An 18,501-nucleotide genomic window follows, 5' to 3' on the forward strand; every position below is an offset into this window, starting at 1 on the left:
GACCACCTGTGCTAAGGTGCTATGGCATTTCTGTCAGATTTCTTGGTTTTGACCCTTCCTTCTCCTACTCGACTTTCAGTTTTTTCCTCTCCTGACTTTGTTGGCTTGTTGGTTAACCAAGATTCTTCTGTTTGCTGCATGTACCTCCAAGTTATTATACCTGAAGGTAATTTCAAATCACAAAGCCATAGAAGAATTTGGAAGTACAAATTTATAACAACCTTTGACACTTTCAACAGAGGGTTAAATTCTTCAAGAGGATTCATGTGTGAATGGGAAGTATGAGACATCTATAGCACAGTAAAACTGCTGGCGGGTTGACCCCCTAACCACAATTCAGGGACCATAAAACCTTCACATCTTTATTAGAGATGAGCGAACGTACTCGTCCGAGCTTGATGCTCGGGCGAATATTAGCGTGTTCGGGATGCTCGTTACTCGTAACGAGTACCACGCGATGTTCCGGTTGCTTTCAGTTTCCTCTCTGAGACGTTAGCGCGCTTTTCTGGCCAATTGAAAGACAGGGAAGGCATTACAACTTCCTCCTGTGTTGTTCCAGCCCTATACCACCCCCCTGCTGTGAGTGGCTGGGGAGATCAGATGTCACCCGAGTATAAAAAGCGGCCCCTCCCGTGGCTCGCCTCAGATGCCTTGTGAGTTAGCTGAGGGAAAGTCCAGTTGTGTTGGAGTTGCTGTAGGGAGAGTGTTTGTAGTGAGTGTAGGCTTCAAGAACCCCAACGGTCCTTCTTAGGGCCACATCTACCCGTGTGCAGGCTGCTGTTAGCAGTGTATATATATTTTTTTTTTTCAAAATCGGCTGTGCAGAGCATTGCACCCTGTATTAGGGACAGAAGTGGTGGTTAGGCAGGGAGAGTGTTAGGAGTGAGTGTAGGCTTCAAGAACCCCAACGGTCCATTCTAGGGCCACATTTAACCGTGTGGAGTACTGTGCAGGCTGCTGTTAGCTGTGTTGCATTTTTTTTTTCTCAAAATCGGCTGTGCAGAGCATTGCACCCTGCATTAATACTACAGGGACAGAATTGATTAGGCAGGGCCAGAAGACATATATTATTCATTGAATAGACGCAGTGGGCCTTTCCTTTTAAAAAAAAAGGGAAAAAAGTATATTTGGCCTGCCTCTGACAGTCCTCGGGGCTCTGGGTACGTGTGTGCTGCGTGGAGAACGTAAAAAAATCAGACGCAACCAGCTACGTTTTACAGCAGGCTTGCGCCACTTTCTTTCCTGCCTGGGAAATTCCTTGCTCAGCTGTAGTTAATAACTCTGCAACACTAAAGTTCTGTGACACATTTGCAGGGGCACAACACAGTTATTAAACTTATTATTCATTGAATAGACGCAGTGGGCCTATCCTTTTAAAAAAAAGGGAAAAAAGTATATTTGGCCTGCCTCTGACAGTCCTCGGGGCTCTGGGTACGTGTGTGCTGCGTGGAGAACGTAAAAAAATCAGACGCAACCAGTTACGTTTTACAGCAGGCTTGCGCCACTTGCTTTCCTGCCTGGGAAATTCCTTGCTCAGCTGTAGTTAATAACTCTGCAACACTAAAGTTCTGTGACACATTTGCAGGGGCACAACACAGTTATTAAACTTATTATTCATTGAATAGACGCATTGGCCTTTCCTTTTAAAAAAAAAAGGGAAAAAAGTATATTTGGCCTGCAGGCTTGCGCCAATTTATTTCCTGCCTGGGAAATCAAATCACTCGTAATACAGCATGCTGAGGGGTAGGGGTAGGCCTAGAGGACGTGGACGCGGCCGAGGACGCGGAGGGCCAAGTGAGGGTGTGGGCACAGGCTGAACTCCTGATCCAGGTGTATCGCAGCCGACTGCTGCGCGATTACGAGAGAGGCACGTTTCTGGCGTACCGACATTCATCGCACAATTCATGGGTCCACGCGGGAGACCTTTATTAGAAAATGAGCAGTGTGAGCAGGTCCTGTCGTGGATGGCAGAAAGTGCTTCGAGCAACCTATCGTCCACCCATAGTTCTGCGCCGTCCACTGCTGCAAATCCGAATCCTCTGTCTGCTGCTCCTCCTTCCTCCCAGCCTCCTCACTCCACTACAATGACACATGCTCAGGAGCGGGAAGACTCCCAGGAACTGTTCTCGGGCCCCTGCTCAGATTGGGCAGCAGTGGTTCCTCTCCCACCAGAGGAGTTTATCGTCACTGATGCCCAACCATTGGAAAGTTCCCGGGGTCCGGGGGATGAGGCTGGGGACTTCCGGCAACTGTCTCAAGACCTTTCAGTGGGTGAGGAGGACGATGACGATGAGACACAGTTGTCTATCGGTGAGGTAGTAGTAAGGGCAGTAAGTCCGAGGGAGGAGCGCACAGAGGATTCGGAGGAAGAGCAGCAGGACGATGAGGTGACTGACCCCACCTGGTTTGCAACGCCTACTCAGGACAGGTCTTCAGAAGGGGAGGCAAGGGCAGCAGCAGGGCAGGTTGCAAGAGGCAGTGCGGTGGCCAGGGGTAGAGGCAGGGCCAGACCGAATAATCCACCAACTGTTTCCCAAAGCGCACCCTCGCGCCATGCCACCCTGCAGAGGCCAAGGTGCTCTAAGGTCTGGCAGTTTTTCACAGAGACGCCTGACGACCGACGAACAGTGGTGTGCAACCTTTGTCACGCCAAGATCAGCCAAGGAGCCACCACCAACAGCCTCACCACCACCAGCATGCGCAGACATATGATGGCCAAGCACCCCACAAGGTGGGACGAAGGCCGTTCACCACCTCCGGTTTGCACCGCTGCCTCTCCCCCTGTGCCCCAACCTGCCACTGAGATACAACCCCCCTCTCAGGACACAGGCACTACCGTCTCCTGGCCTGCACCCACACCCTCACCTCCGCTGTCCTCGGCCCAATCCAGCAATGTGTCGCACCGCGCCGTCCAGCCGTCGCTAGCGCAAGTGTTTGAGCGCAAGCGCAAGCACGCCGACACGCACCCGCACGCTCAAGCGTTAAACGTCCAGATAGCCAAATTTATCAGCCTTGAGATGCTGCCATATAGGGTTGTGGAAACGGAGTCCTTCAAAGCTATGATGGCGGCGGCGGCCCCGCGCTACTCAGTTCCCAGTCGCCACTACTTTTCCCGATGTGCCATCCCAGCCCTGCACGACCACGTTTCCCGCAACATTGTACGCGCCCTCACCAACGCAGTTACTGCCAAGGTCCACTTAACAACGGACACGTGGACAAGCACAGGCGGGCAGGGCCACTACATCTCCCTGACGGCACATTGGGTGAATTTAGTGGAGGCTGGGACAGAGTCAGAGCCTGGGACCGCTCACGTCCTACCCACCCCCAGAATTGCGGGCCCCAGCTCGGTGGTGGTATCTGCGGCGGTGTATGCTTCCTCCACTAAACCACCCTCCTCCTCCTCCTCCTCCAACGCAACCTCTGTCTCGCAATCAAGATGTGTCAGCAGCAGCGCGTCGCCAGCAGTCGGTGTCGCGCGTCGTGGCAGCACAGCGGTGGGCAAGCGTCAGCAGGCCGTGCTGAAACTACTCAGCTTAGGAGATAAGAGGCACACGGCCCACGAACTGCTGCAGGGTCTGACAGAGCAGACCGACCGCTGGCTTGCGCCGCTGAGCCTCCAACCGGGCATGGTCGTGTGTGACAACGGCCGTAACCTGGTGGCGGCTCTGCAGCTCGGCAGCCTCACGCACGTGCCATGCCTGGCCCACGTCTTTAATTTGGTGGTTCAGCGCTTTCTGAAAAGCTACCCACGCTTGTCAGACCTGCTCGTAAAGGTGCGCCGGCTCTGCGCACATTTCCGCAAGTCCCACACGGACGCTGCCACCCTGCGGACCCTGTGCACCGACTGCTGTGCGACGTGCCCACACGGTGGAACCCTACGCTCCACATGTTGGCCAGGCTCTATGAGCAGCGTAGAGCTATAGTGGAATACCAACTCCAACATGGGCGGCGCAGTGGGAGTCAGCCTCCTCAATTCTTTTCAGAAGAGTGGGCCTGGTTGGCAGACATCTGCCAGGTCCTTCGAAACTTTGAGGAGTCAACCCAGATGGTGAGCGGCGATGCTGCAATCATTAGCATCACCATTCCTCTGCTATGCATCTTGAGAAGTTCCCTGCAAAGCATAAAGGCAGACACTTTGCGCTCGGAAACAGAGCCGGGGGAAGACAGTATGTCGCTGGATAGTCAGAGCACCCTCCTGTCTATATCTCAGCGCGTTCAGGAGGAGGAGGAGGAGCATGAGGAGGATGAGGAGGAGGGGGAAGAGACAGCTTGGCCCACTGCTGACGGTACCCATGCTGCTTGCCTGTCATCATTTCAGCGTGTATGGCCTGAGGAGGAGGAGGAGGAGGATCCTGAAAGTGATCTTCCTAGTGAAGACAGCCATGTGTTGCGTACAGGTACCCTGGCACACATGGCTGACTTCATGTTAGGATGCCTTTCTCGTGACCCTCGCGTTACACGCATTCTGGCCACTATGGATTACTGGGTGTACACACTGCTCGACCCACGCTATAAGGAGAACCTTCCCACTCTCATTCCCGAAGAGGAAAGGGTTCGAGAGTGTTGCTATACCACAGGACCCTTGCGGACAAGCTGATGGTAAAATTCCCACCCGACAGCGCTAGTGGCAGAAGGCGCAGTTCCGAGGGCCAGGTAGCAGGGGAGGTGCGGAGATCGAGCAGCATGTACAGCACAGGCAGTGCAACAGTCTTTAAGGGCCTGGACAGCTTTATGGCTCCCCAGCAAGACTGTGTCACCGCTCCCCAGTCAAGGCTGAGTCGGCGGGAGCACTGTAAAAGGATGGTGAGGGAGTACGTAGCCGATCGCACGACCGTCCTCCGTGACGCCTCTGCCACCTACAACTACTGGGTGTCGAAGCTGGACACGTGGCCTGAACTAGCGCTGTATGCCCTGGAGGTGCTTGCTTGTCCTGCGGCTAGCGTCTTGTCGGAGAGGGTGTTTAGTGCGGCTGGGGGAATCATCACAGATAAGCGTACCTGCCTGTCAACCGACAGTGCCGACAGGCTAACACTCATCAAGATGAACAAAGCCTGGATTTCCCCAGACTTCTCTTCTCCACCAGCGGACAGCAGCGATACCTAAGCAATACGTAGGCTGCACCCGCGGATCGAAGCATCGTTCTCTCTCACCATCCAAAACGGGGACATTTCTGCTTCATCAATCTGTGTATAATATTCCTCCTCCTCCTCCTGCTTCTCCTCCTGAAACCTCACGTAATCACGCTGAACGGGCAATTTTTCTTAGGGCCACAAGGCTCACTCATATAATTTTTCTAAAAATTTTTTATACGTTTCAATGCTCTTAAAAGCGTTGGAACTTTAACTTGAACCAATTTTTCGTTAAACTGGGCTGCCTCCAGGCCTAGTTACCACTTAAGCCACATTAACCAAAGCGATTAATGGGTTTCACCTGCCATCTTGGTTGGGCATGGCCAATTTTTACTGAGGTACATTAGTACTGTTGGTACACCAATTTTTTTGGGCACTCACCTACAGTGTAATCATAGCAATTTCTATGTTCTTCGCCTGCACTCATGGTACAGAAAGGTGTGTGGGGTTGGCCTACACTTTAGCTACATAAATGTAACTTGGGCCTTGTCTATACTGCAGCTACTGAAATGGAACGAAGACTGCGCTCCCACTATACTGCTGCTTTGGAATTGTTACTGGGGCCTGTCTTGAGTGCTACTATTACTGAAATGGAACGAAGACTGCGCTCCCACTATACTGCTGCTTCGGAATTGTTACTGGGGCCTGTCTTGAGTGCTACTATTACTGAAATGGAACTAATACTGTGCTCCCCCTATAATGCTGCTAGTGATATGTTAGTGGGGCCTGTCCTAATGCTACGGCTCAAATGTTACTAATCATGGGCTCTGCCTATACCGCTGCTAATGGTATGTCTCTGGGGTGTGGAAACAGAGGCTTCCCAAAGACATGATGGCGGCGAGGCCATTTCCCACCAACGCTGTTACTGTTAAGGTGCATATAACCACGGACACGTGGAGAGGACACGTAGTGCCTCAAAAACATCCCCCGCCACAGCCCACTTAATCCTGGCCACATTCCGAAAACCAACAAAATAAAACCGCGCTACTAGGTCCGCAGTCACCACCACATTACCACCAACGCGGTTACTGTTAAGGTGCATATAACCACGGACACGTGGAGAGGACACGTAGTGCCTCAAAAACATCCCCCTCCTCCTCCAACAACGAAAACATTCTTGGCAAATGCCTTTGCATTGGTCCGTCTGGTGGCAGTCCAAGAATTTCACCTTTACCGACACAACAAGAGAGCCCCCCCACCATCCCCCCGCCAAGGCCCACTTAATCCTGGCCACATTCCGAAAACCAACTACATAAAACCGCGCTACCAGGTCCGCAGTCACCACCACATTACCACCAACGAGGTTACTGTTAAGGTACATATTACCAGTCTGACTGGGGCATGCAGTGTGAGCCGAAGCCCACCTGTATTAAGCACGACATTACTACCTCAGCTGTGTTGGGCAATGCAATGGGATATTTTTATGTACCGCCGGTGGCTTCCTGGCACCCACCCATGCTGTGGGTCCACAGGGAATTATAAATGCATCTGTTTCCACTTGTAAAGAACCCCAGGCTGACTGGGGCATGCAGTGTGGGCCGAAGCCCACCTGCATTAAGCACGACATTACTACCTCAGCTCTGTTGGGCAATGCAATGGGATATTTTTATGTACCGCCGGTGGGTTCCAGGGAGCCACCCATGCTGTAGGTGCACACGGAGTTTAACCTACATGTGTCCACTTGTAAAGAACCCCAGTCTGACTGGGGCATGCAGTGTGGGCCGAAGCCCACCTGCATTAAGCACGACATTACTACCTCAGCTGTGTTGGGCAATGCAATGGGATATTTTTATGTACCGCCGGTGGCTTCCTGGCACCCACCCATGCTGTGGGTCCACAGGGAATTATAAATGCATCTGTTTCCACTTGTAAAGAACCCCAGTCTGACTGGGGCATACAGTGTGGGCCGAAGCCCACCTGCATTAAGCACGACATTACTACCTCAGCTGTGTTGGGCAATGCAATGGGATATTTTTATGTACCGCTGGTGGGTTCCAGGGAGCCACCCATGCTGTCGGTCCACAGGGACTTCACAATAGGGAGTTGTACCTGCCTGTGTCTATGAATTAAAATCCGCGGTCTGACTGGGTCATGCAGACACCTTGACAGAATGAATAGTGTGTGGCACATAGGTTCCCCATTGCTATGCCCACGTGTGCAGCTCCTGATGGCGGTGGCACAGGATTATATTTCTCATTGCTTCTGTACAGCATTGTGGGCTATTGCCCCGCCCCTTTTAAAGAGGGTCGCTGCCTAGCCGTGCCAACCCTCTGCAGTTTGTGCCTGCAGTTCCTCCTCATGGCAGACGCACTCATAAATAGACATGAGGGTGGCGTGGCATGAGGGCAGCTGAAAGCTGGGCAGGGACAGTTTGGTGTGCGCTGTGGACACTGGGTCGTGGGGGGGGGAATTGGCAGCATGTAACCCAGGAGAAGTGGCAGCGGAGTGTCATGCAGGCAGTGATTGTGCTTTGTTGGAGGTAGTGTGGTGCTTAGCTAAGGTATGCATTGCTAATGAGGGCTTTTCAGAAGTAAAAGTTGTTGGGGGGGGGGGGCCCACTCTTGCCGGTATTGTGGCTTAATAGTGGGACCTGTGAACTTGAGATGCAGCCCAACATGTTGCCCCTCGCCTGCCCTATCCGTTGCTGTGTCGTTCCCATCACTTTCTTGAATTGCCCAGATTTTCACACATGAAAACCTTAGCGAGCATCGGCGAAATACAAAAATGCTCGGGTCGCCCATTGACTTCAATGGGGTTCGTTATTCGAAACGAACCCTCGAGCATCGCGATAATTTCGTCCCGAGTAACGAGCACCCGAGCATTTTGGTGCTCGCTCATCTCTAATCTTTATCAGTAACTATGTAAGTATTTATTTCTCTACTCATCCTGTTATGGTATTCTTTGAAGTGCAAATTAATCACATCCATGTCTGTGCCTTGTCATATGTATGCATGTATATATACGGTATGCATGCCTCTTCGGATCTATTTCATTTAAAGGGGTTGTCCCGCGCCGAAACGGCTTTTTTTTTTTTTCAATAGGCCCCCCATTCGGCCCGAGACAAACACAAGGGATGGGCTAAAAAAAAAAAAGTTTAGTACTTACCCGAATCCCCGCTCTGCGGCGACTTCTTACTTACCTTACCAAGATGGCCGCCGGGATCTTCACCCACGATGCACCCCGGGTCTTCTCCCATGGTGCACCGTGGGCTCTGTGCGGTCCATTGCCGATTCCAGCCTCCTGATTGGCTGGAATCGGCACACGTGATGGGGCGGAGCTACGCGATGACGCGTAGAAGGGGGCGGAGCCAGAACGCCGCTCGTGCCGAGACCCAAGAGAAGGGAGAAGACCCTTCTGCACAAGCGTGTGTAATCGGGAGATTAGACGCTGAAATTAGACGGCACCATGGAGACGGGGATGCCAGCAACGGAGCAGGTAAGTGAATAACTTCTGTATGGCTCATATTTAATGCACGATGTATATTACAAAGTGCATTAATATGGCCATACAGAAGTGCTTACCCCTACTTGCTTTCTCGGGACAACCCCTTTAAGCCTGAGGAAGAACCCTGATTAGGTTTGAACCCTTGCTGTAACCTCATGTATTTTTGTTAGCCATTAAAAGGTGTCATATCTACAAGATTACTTGTTTTTTTTACTGGGAACAATCACATTTTAATGAATTCAGGCATGTCTGGGATAAGCATGTATCTGTTTTAAGAGATAAATAAGCAGGAAATAGTATAAAACGAGATGGACCGTATGGTCTTTTTCTGCTGTCAATTTTCTTTTCATAAAATAAGACGGTTTCTCATGCTGTCAAAATTACTGAAACCCCTGATAGAAAGTGAAAAAAACCCAAATATGAACAGAACTTTAGCTAGGGTCAAAGTAGAAAAAAAAGTAACCAATAGATGGACTGAAATTAAAATTTAGTTCTCAATAGCCTAAGGCAGGCCTCACATGGGCGATAAAATCGTACAAGATTTGTGCATTATGAGATGCCCAAATATAAACCCCATTCTTTTGAATGGGGTAATACAGGAGCAATGTTTTCCTGTATGGCACTGAGATGTGATGATATGCGGCAAACAAATTGTGGTATGTTCTATCTTGTGCGTGATCTCACATTGTCCATGAGCATTGTCACAGTTCATTGTTTTTAATGGGAGCAGGGGCGTCGGCCCCATGTAAAGCAATGGGAGAAACTCCCCAATTCTCTGCCGCGGCTGTGACAGCCATGCAGGACGATTTCTGCATCCATGAAGTGATGCAAGGCTGTTTTCCCATGAAAACGCCTCGCATCCATGGGGATTTCACATGGTGGGGAGTGCGATATTGGGGTGGGATTCACAGCCCTATATCGCGCTTGTGAGAAGTTAGCCTAACTGTAGCACTTGAATATCCCTACCCAAACCAGATGATACAGTGCAGGAGATAGTACCGAGCGATGGAGGGCCATTATAACTCCTTTCCTTTCTATTCCACAGCAGGAGCAGTGGAACTCTAACAGCAGCACTCGTGCACAGCAAGAGGAAGGGAGTAAGCTGATTGGTGCGAGTGCCGCCGAGAACAGCTGCTGCTCCCCGCCTCCACCAATCAGCAGTACGGACAGCAGGGCAGAGGAGAAAGAGAACTGCTCTCCACCCCTGCTATGGAGCGGACCTGGATGACCGTGCAGACATGCAATCCTGCAATAGTGCCAGCCAGCTTGAATTTCAGCACGTTCGCTTTATAACACGCACTGACCTTTTCCCCCAACTTTTGCAAAATGAAACCACTTTTCATGGAAAAAAAAAATAGTATAAATCTTTTTATTAAACAAGTTCACAAACAAGTGTTTCAACTATATATTGCAACAGAAAGAAGTGCGGTACACAACAGGCATGAAGTCCCTAGTTGTGGAGAAAGAAAACACTATAAAATGCTATTGGTGAGAGTATTAGTAAAAGACTAATGTACTGTAGTTATATGGAAAGGTAGTGGGTAAAGGTGTGTGAGAGGATATGGAATATAGAATATGGAATTAACAGTTGGAGAATGTGCTTTGTTTTTCCTTTTACTGTGTACATTTTAATAAACCTTATTAAGGCTGGTCTCAAACGCACGTAATATGCGGTGAATGGAGTCACTGAAAGTACATTGATTTTTATTGATCCGTTCACACTTGCGTTTATACATTGTGTATAAAACGCGCGCAAAAAAGACCGCAGAATTTTCCATTTTGCCACATATTACGCTCAATAGAACCCATTCTTGTCTATGGGCACGTAATCAATGCTCTACATACACAATTGTACTCCGTATGTGCGGCATTTATCTGCAACATTGCAAAGCGACAGAGTGGGAAAATTGAACAAAAAAAAAAAAGAGACCAGGAAGACTGCACATGACAACATGGGAGAGATGCGCTGTCATGCACAGTCCAAAATTGCTGCCATGTGCAGCGATAGGCAGGCTCGCCGCTGGCTCCACAGAGGTGAAACGCAGCGTTTTATGCTTACGGTTGTGTGAGCTTGATCCTTTTTTCTTAAACATCACAATGCGATTGTTGATCTCTGCTTAAATGGTTTGGCATACGGAATATACAACAGCATTATTGGTTGTTAGTAAAAACTGACAGGCATTCTATTAGGTCTTTCCATTTGAATGCGCCACAGATGATGTAAATCATTTTGTGTTAAGGGGTTAACCTAGTAGAAACTGGCAGTGGCATAGCCCAGCATCTCTGATCAAGAATGTTATAGGGGGGTTTTATGGCTCTTAGAGAGTGTTATACACCATTGTTCAGGACTGGTATTGACAAAGCTGAACCAATAGAACCCTGTTTCGGGTGGAACTTTGCTAAAAGCTTGGTTGAGGTGGACGCAGAATCGAACTTTTAGCAAAATTGGACTGGACACAAGGTTCTACTGGTTCGGTTCACTGAACATTACTTATGAAAGTAACTGGAATTCTGTGGATACAAAGTAATAGGATATTTACTGAGTGTAATGACATCTATTAAGGTATGAATTTCATTGCATAAAAAAGTCCAGTTGGCCCAGTGGTGTCGAGTATTCCAGTAAGTTGGATGCGGTTCAGATAATATACATTTTTAAGTGAAAACGGTCTACTAAATCCTTTCTCTTTGTCAGGTCAGCAGTCTTCTATTTTTAGCAGCATGCAGTTCACAGTACTTTCTTAATTTGTAGAGCAGTAGCCATTTCTATCAGCTCCCTTACAGTATTTGTAACATGTTCAGATCCACTGCTGCTTTTGTCAATTCTCAAAGGAAAGGAACACAGGGTTCTCTGTATGCCAAGATTGCTCAGGAGTAGAGATGAGAAAGCCTGGGAAAAAACGGAAAAATTGGGGGAAAAAAAAGTCTTTTTCCCCCAAAGCCATTTATGTTATAGTTGAATAGATATATTACTCATCATTGGAAAAGAACATATTCTACACACTATACTTTTCCAATTTTTCCAGAAAAAAATGACACTGGTAAAAAACCAATACCTGTTTTTTCCCCAAATTTTTCCATTTTTTTCCAGGCCTTCCCATCTGTACTCAGGAGTGAGGCAAAGCAGATGCTCAAAATAAGAATTTTGGTTGTAGGTTCAAATGTGACCAAGATTAACATTCGTGTGGGTTCTTTATGTTCACTTTGTGTTTATTCTCCCTGTTCTTCTCCTCCTCCACAGCAGAAAGGACAGGTATGGTGGCTCAATTGTTAACACACTGCAGCTTTGCAGTGCTACACTTGTGAACTCAAATCTGACCAAAGGCAACATCAGAATGCTTTTTAGGATCAAGGACAAGTGTGCATGCTCAGTTGTTAGCACTGCTGTTTGCAGTGCTGGTGGTGGGTTAAAATCTGACCAAGCACAACATCTGGATAGAGCTTTTCAAAGTCCATGCAGATGTCATCCTTGATGGGATTTGAACCTAGGACCCCAGCAAGGCAAGAGTGCTAGCAACTGAGCCATATTCATGGAAGGGCTCATTGTCTTCATTCATCATACTATGTTACTATGGATGGACGCTTAAATAGACATGCACATAAACATTTTTTACTCATTGATTTCAATGAGAGTTGGAATCTGGCATCTCGATTTGCAATAAATTTTACTCCTGACTAGAATATTTCATTAATCACTGAACACTAGTTGCTATACCCAAATTAGTCTGTAGAGAAATACTGTACCATCTAATTGGTGTGTGGAAAGTGACTGACATACTCTATTCCATATGATAGTTCAGATGTCCCTGGAGGCTGGAGTTGCCAACCTGAATTTTTCTTTTTTTGGGACAACTTATCAAAAATCTTGGACAGCCATCATTTTTTACAGACACATCAGGAATCCATACTGATTGACAAAGATTAAGTAATACATCAGATACGGATATGAACTCAAATACCAGCATTTACTGGGAGCTGTAAAGTGATAATTACAGCCATAATAATATGCTCAAGTACCACAAGACAAAAAAATTCATTTTTTAAGGACACTATAAAAAAAATGCTCTAATTTTATGGACTGGACTGTTCAGGAATCTCTGGATGGTTGGCAGCCCTGCTTGAGACCCTTTTTTGAAAACAGATGAACTGCCTGTGGTGCCATGTTGTCTCACCCTATTATTTTAATTGTGTTAAGGCTTTATTGTAATAAAGTTACACTGATATACAATACTATTTCAAATATACAATATTTCAAAATTACTTGAAACTTTAGAAAAAATACATTGGCAAGAAAATAAGCAGACTTTAATATTCTAAATTATATAGATCATTTCTAGTAAAACTATAACAAATAACTTAGACAATACAGAGAGGCGGTTACTAGTATTTCCTGTACCCTGATATAATTAAAAGGATATACCGTATATTCCGGTGTATAAGGCGATGGGGCGTATAAGACGACCCCCCAACTGTCACCTTATACGCCGGGAATACAACGGAGCAAAAAAAAATTATTACTCACCTCCCCCGGCGTTCTGCGGCGCTGCTGCAGGATGTCGCTCCCTCCTGGTCCTCGGCAGAGCATTGCTTTCTGGACGCTGGGCTTGAAATCCCCGCCTCCAGAAAGCTAATACTGTGATTGGCTAACACATGCCGTCAGCCAATCACAGCCATTCAATGACATCATTGAAAGCTGTGATTGGCTAAAACACACGTGCCTTCAGCCAATCACAGCCATTCAATGACATCATTGAATGGCTGTGATTGGCTAACACACGTGTGCCATCAGCCAATCACAGCCATTCAATGATGTCATTGAATGGCTGTGATTGGCTGACGGCGTGTGTTAGCCAATCACAGTATTAGCTTTCTGAAGGCGGGGATTTCAAGCCCCGCATTCAGAAAGCAATGCTCTGCCGGGGACCAGGAGGGAGCGACAGCCTGCAGCAGCGCCGCAGAACGTCGGGGGAGTAATGATTTTTTATTTTTTTTGACACTTTCTTTTTTTTGTATTACCGGCGTATAAGACGACCCCCGACTTCAGAGCAGATTTTTGGGGGTTCAAAAGTTGTCCTATACGCCGGTATATACGGTACAGTAACAACATTTTATACACTGAGTAATACAACGTTTGAATTATTCGAGACAGTTCATGAAGTGGTTTTGTCACGTTTCAAAAATCCATCAGTGTAGATACATAGTAAAAGAATATAGGTTTGGAATATAAAGGTTTGCCACAAAATAAAAAACTCTTTTATAACTGAAAATGTAATTAAAATGTACTTCAAATATGGTAAAATTGAATTATATTAACAAGTAACAAGCTAAATATTCAGAAATATGTAAATGATATGGATTAGCAGAGTGTCGGGTAAATCCAGTATCTACTCAAAATTTCCCAATTCTCTACCTATTTCCCATATTTAGTCCTGTGTAGTTTTTTTTTTTTTTTTAATTGGGTTCAGGGTGTTGGGATTGAAGGAAAAGTGAGACTGAGTCTTGTAATTACTGCATCTATGCTTTCCTGTATCACTTCTTCAGTTCAGCAATAGAAAAAGTTGTCACAGTGAACCTCCCCCTGAAATAAATTTTGTAAAAAAAGCCAGATCTGTAGGGCCCAATGAAGTGGATATATCATTGTATTGCAGGTGTAAACCTGGAATAAGATTGTCTGCCTTCCTGTTATGTTCCCAGGTGATCTCCTACTCTGTAAAGACCAAAGAAATAGAGTAGAGAGACCTAAATTTTAGTGTGTGTGTGTGTACAAATAAGTATTGAAAAAAAGTGAGTTTCGTAGTTGTCTTAATGCCTACAGTCATTTCAGGGGTTTGATCAATAAAATATACAGAAACATACAATTACTCAAACAGTTTAGCTGTATAAACAAATGTACAATTTTCACAACAGTCAAAACTCTAATATTCTAAAACATACAATTTCATAAACAATATGTATTGCATACAGTTCGTTAACAAGCACACATCATGTTGAAATAGTTAAATGCAAAAACTAATGGCTGAAAGAGCTTACAAAAGACACTATCTATACACCTGTACTTCATGATGGATTGTCTGATAGCATCTAGAAAGTTGCAGTTGGTTATAAGGTACAACATTTCTCAGTTCCAACGAATATTTCTCCCACTTCTATGCTGTCAGCGACGTAGATTCAGTTTTCCTCGATATTTACCTTAATGGGGGGAAAAAAACCACAAGACATTACATTAGAATTCTTTATTTCAACATATAAGGGCAGCTTGAAAGTTTATTGAAAGCATAACACAGGGCAGTAGGAACTGTACCTCAAACACAAAACGTTTCTGTCTCAAGCTCAGAGGTGCAGTAAGGATTCAAAATGTATTTTTTGACCCACTCATGCCTTCAACATTTCTCCTGAGCTGCACCAGTTCTCTGGAATGTGCTTCGCCAGACAATCAGGTCAGTTCCCAATGCCCACAGTTTACGTATGCCTTAAAATCACATCTCTTAAGGGGGGCTTATCATATTTTCTAAATCCAATTCTTCTCCATCTACCCCTCTTCTACGATTCCATCATCCAGCATTATTCCCCACACTCCATGCACTCAAAGGCATTTTATAGCTGTACACAGATACAGACTGTTCACGGTCTCATGCAGCATTATGCATACTACCCTTAGGGCTGGGCAATTCTAGCATTTTAACAACATTCAGCGCATGGGATAACGAATAAATTTTTATAGTACTGGTTATTACGAACGTGTCAATATCTAATGTTTGATTTTTCAATAAAAAGTACTTTGTAGGAAAAAAACATGTTTTTTCTTCTTTATGCAATTTATTAAACTTTGTTTAAATTTTTATAACACTTTTTTTTGTCTCTCAAGGGGACTTGAAGGTGCAATTGGGGGCACTAGACTAGCAGAGTACTGCAGCAAATAGGCTGATACAGAAGCCATCCAGCCCCGCACTCGATCAGTGTCACTGTCAGATGGACCAGAGCTCTCACATATCTGTAATGTGTAAATAGCCAGGGCAGGTTTTGCATTAGCTGTTTTCTTGTAAGGGTGCATTATTGAAATTTGGTGCAGATATGTACCAAAATCCGCAGCAAAATTTGAACTACGGCTTGTGTTTTGGACCTGCACCAAAATTGATGTCAAAATCCATATTGTTTGGTGTGATTTTTGACACAGATCCGCATCAGATTTCTCCCTTTCAATTGAAAGGGTAAAGTATGCTGTGGATTTTAATGCGGTTTCTGACATGAATTTTGGTGTGGAGCAGCAAAAAATCTGCATCAATTTTGCTATGTGTGAGCAAACCCTAAAAATGAAGTGTTGCGACAGGCACCCTGCACATTCACCCAGCCCTAGATGAACCTTTCACAACATGTATGGTGATAGAAATAATAGGTAAGCCTTGGTGCAACACAAAACTAGTTAAGGGTTCACTAGTTCTGTATTGCATCAAGGCTTACTGCTAACTCAGTCCCATTACATGTTGTGAAAGGTTCATGTAGGGTTGGGTAAATGTATGGGGTGCCTGTCGCATCAGTTCATTTCTTACACTGACAGAAACACTCAGTAACTATAAGAAAATAACTAATATGGAAGAGTCCTGCCTAGATGGCAGGGACCAGGTGGCTGCAGTATTCTCTGCTAACTTACTGTAAGCACAACTGCTGAGCTGGCATCCAGTTTCTGCTTCTGCTTCACCCCACCCCTTATATGCCAGTCCACAGCTCCACTCTTTGGAGCTTCCAGCTAACCTTACTACAATAGTGGTGAGGTTTATTGGTGGAGCTACGGCAGTGGGGAAGAGGGAATTCTTGCTTTGTCTGCTCACGGAGTTGGGCAAGAAGTAAAGGCACCTTTGCCAGGATTTGCTCCACCATCCAAGCACCCACTGGACCTATTCTATGAAGAGTGAGCAGACACTGTCCTAATGTTGCTAGGGGTGGAGTTGGCATAGGGATGTTGTAAGTAACTATTTTTAAGGAAGCACAGTACACTGACAGAATGAAAAATCATATTTTGAGATTCCGTGTAAAAACAATTGCGGGAATCCTAAGGAGGGAATTAATCAAATTAATTTGATTAATCACCTAGTCTTTACTACCCTATTTAAAGAAAGATGGCTGGACCATTGTGCAGAATAAGCATTTGTATCATTCTCATTTTCTCGTAGTAACCTTTTGCAAGCAGGGCCCTCACTCCTATTGTTCAAATTGTTTTTTAAAGTAACACTATATGCAATGCCTGATTTTGCCTGTACATGAATGCTCTGATTTGTAAAGTGGTGCAGAATATGTTGGCACTATACAAATAAAGACCAATACCAAACCACTGCCTTGTTAATAAAGAATCACATTTTATCTCCATGTTATAGATATGTACAGACTACTAAAATGACTCTAATGTGGAAGGACTCGAATGAGCACCCCAGAACTCAGCTCACTGCACATTGTGCATATGACAAGGTGTTGCAATCGCCCAGTCAACCTAACTAGCTTTTGTGAAAAAAATAATGACATGGTGTAACCTATCATTTGTTGTTCATCTGAGCTTGTGTTTAACTAATTTTAAGACCTTCTAAGGACCACATGTTTTTTTTAATTACATTCTGATGCGTAAAACCATAAAGTTCAAAGAGGGTGTATTTAGTTTTTCCTATGATTGTATATTATTAATGGGTTCTGGAATGACCTATGTATGTTGAAAATATTGTATGCTGAAATCATAACTCTATGAAAAGCTGGTAATTGGTTTCCAAAGCCCCCAAAATGGCAACTAAAAATAATACAAAATGAAGATTAAAGGCAAAGAAGCGGATAACTAATACAGATAAATCAAGTCCTTATTTGCAACAATCAGAAAGCGCTGCTGTAAGTTGTAAAGCACTTTCCATGTACAGGACAGGAGCTTCTTCAAGGTCTTGCACAGTACACACATGTACCAAAAAAATAACATGGAACTGCCTTCACGTGCTGCCCGAAGGAGCACCTCATGCTGGTACAGTTATAGGGCAGTACAGGACAAGTAGTACTACACTATACTGTAATACAAGTTGTCTTACTAGTGAACTCCCATGCTGATTGACTGGATTATCAAGTACATGAACATACACACATTTTTCCAGTAAGTGCAAGTGATGCAGATCCAGATTGCTTGTGGCATTACATGCTGAATCTTATTTCCAGTTACAATGGAGAAAGAAAGACCAATGTATGTTGAAAATATTGTATCTTGGGGTCATTGTAACTCGAGGCATCACTGTAGATACTTCAATCTGCAGCTATTACAGATGTTACAGACCTTACAGATATTGCAGACTGCAAATAGCTTTTTTGATGGCGGAAAAGGGTCAAATGCAAGTAAAACTAAGTAGAAAAAATTGGATTACTCCCCCTTATAGTGCTATGAACTTTATTGAATGATGCAGAAGCTGTGTTATATTTTAAATCTACTATACCTTCCTATAAAATAGTAAGGAAAGGAGGTCAAGGAGAGCGCCACTTTTCCAGATGTTAGTTGGTAACTTATATCAACTCACCTGGTGCCAGACATGACACCCTAGGGTGAGCATGTCAGCACCTAGTATCCAGGCAGGCATATAGCATTTTACTTTCACAAAAAATCCACCGAGTTGTATTACAATGGAGAGCTGCAGGTGTCACCCAGAAAAATCCGAACCTCCTAAGAGGTCGGATCACACAGAGATAAAGAAAAGGAAAAAATAGGGCTCCTGCGCTACTTTATATGGAACAGGGACCGAATCTTTTTTTAAAAAGAGTTGCAGCGGTCAGTAATGATTAATAATAAAAATATTTCGCATTGCAAGTATCTATATACTTTTTATATAAGGCTGTGACCTTAAATTGTTATGTTTAATAAATGTTTTTATTATTAATCATTACTGACCGCTGCAACTCTTTTTAAAAAAAGATTCGG

The 18,501-nt window shown here is 45.3% G+C and overlaps 1 protein-coding gene across 2 annotated transcripts in view; it reads right to left on the reverse strand.

The window, feature by feature from the left end:
- Nucleotides 1–13,543: 13,543 nt before the first annotated feature.
- The window catches only part of RPH3AL (rabphilin 3A like (without C2 domains)), a 321,117-nt gene continuing 316,159 nt past the window's right edge, over nucleotides 13,544–18,501 (reverse strand). For both annotated transcript variants that reach the window (XM_066575908.1, XM_066575900.1), the window contains exon 9: nucleotides 13,544–14,759. In XM_066575908.1, coding sequence (XP_066432005.1) covers nucleotides 14,725–14,759 — 35 coding nt within the window. In that variant the 3' untranslated portion in view covers nucleotides 13,544–14,724. The remainder of the gene's footprint in view (nucleotides 14,760–18,501) is intronic.

Source organism: Eleutherodactylus coqui, chromosome 1, assembly GCF_035609145.1.
Source record: "Eleutherodactylus coqui strain aEleCoq1 chromosome 1, aEleCoq1.hap1, whole genome shotgun sequence".
Taxonomy (NCBI): Eukaryota; Metazoa; Chordata; class Amphibia; order Anura; family Eleutherodactylidae; genus Eleutherodactylus; species Eleutherodactylus coqui.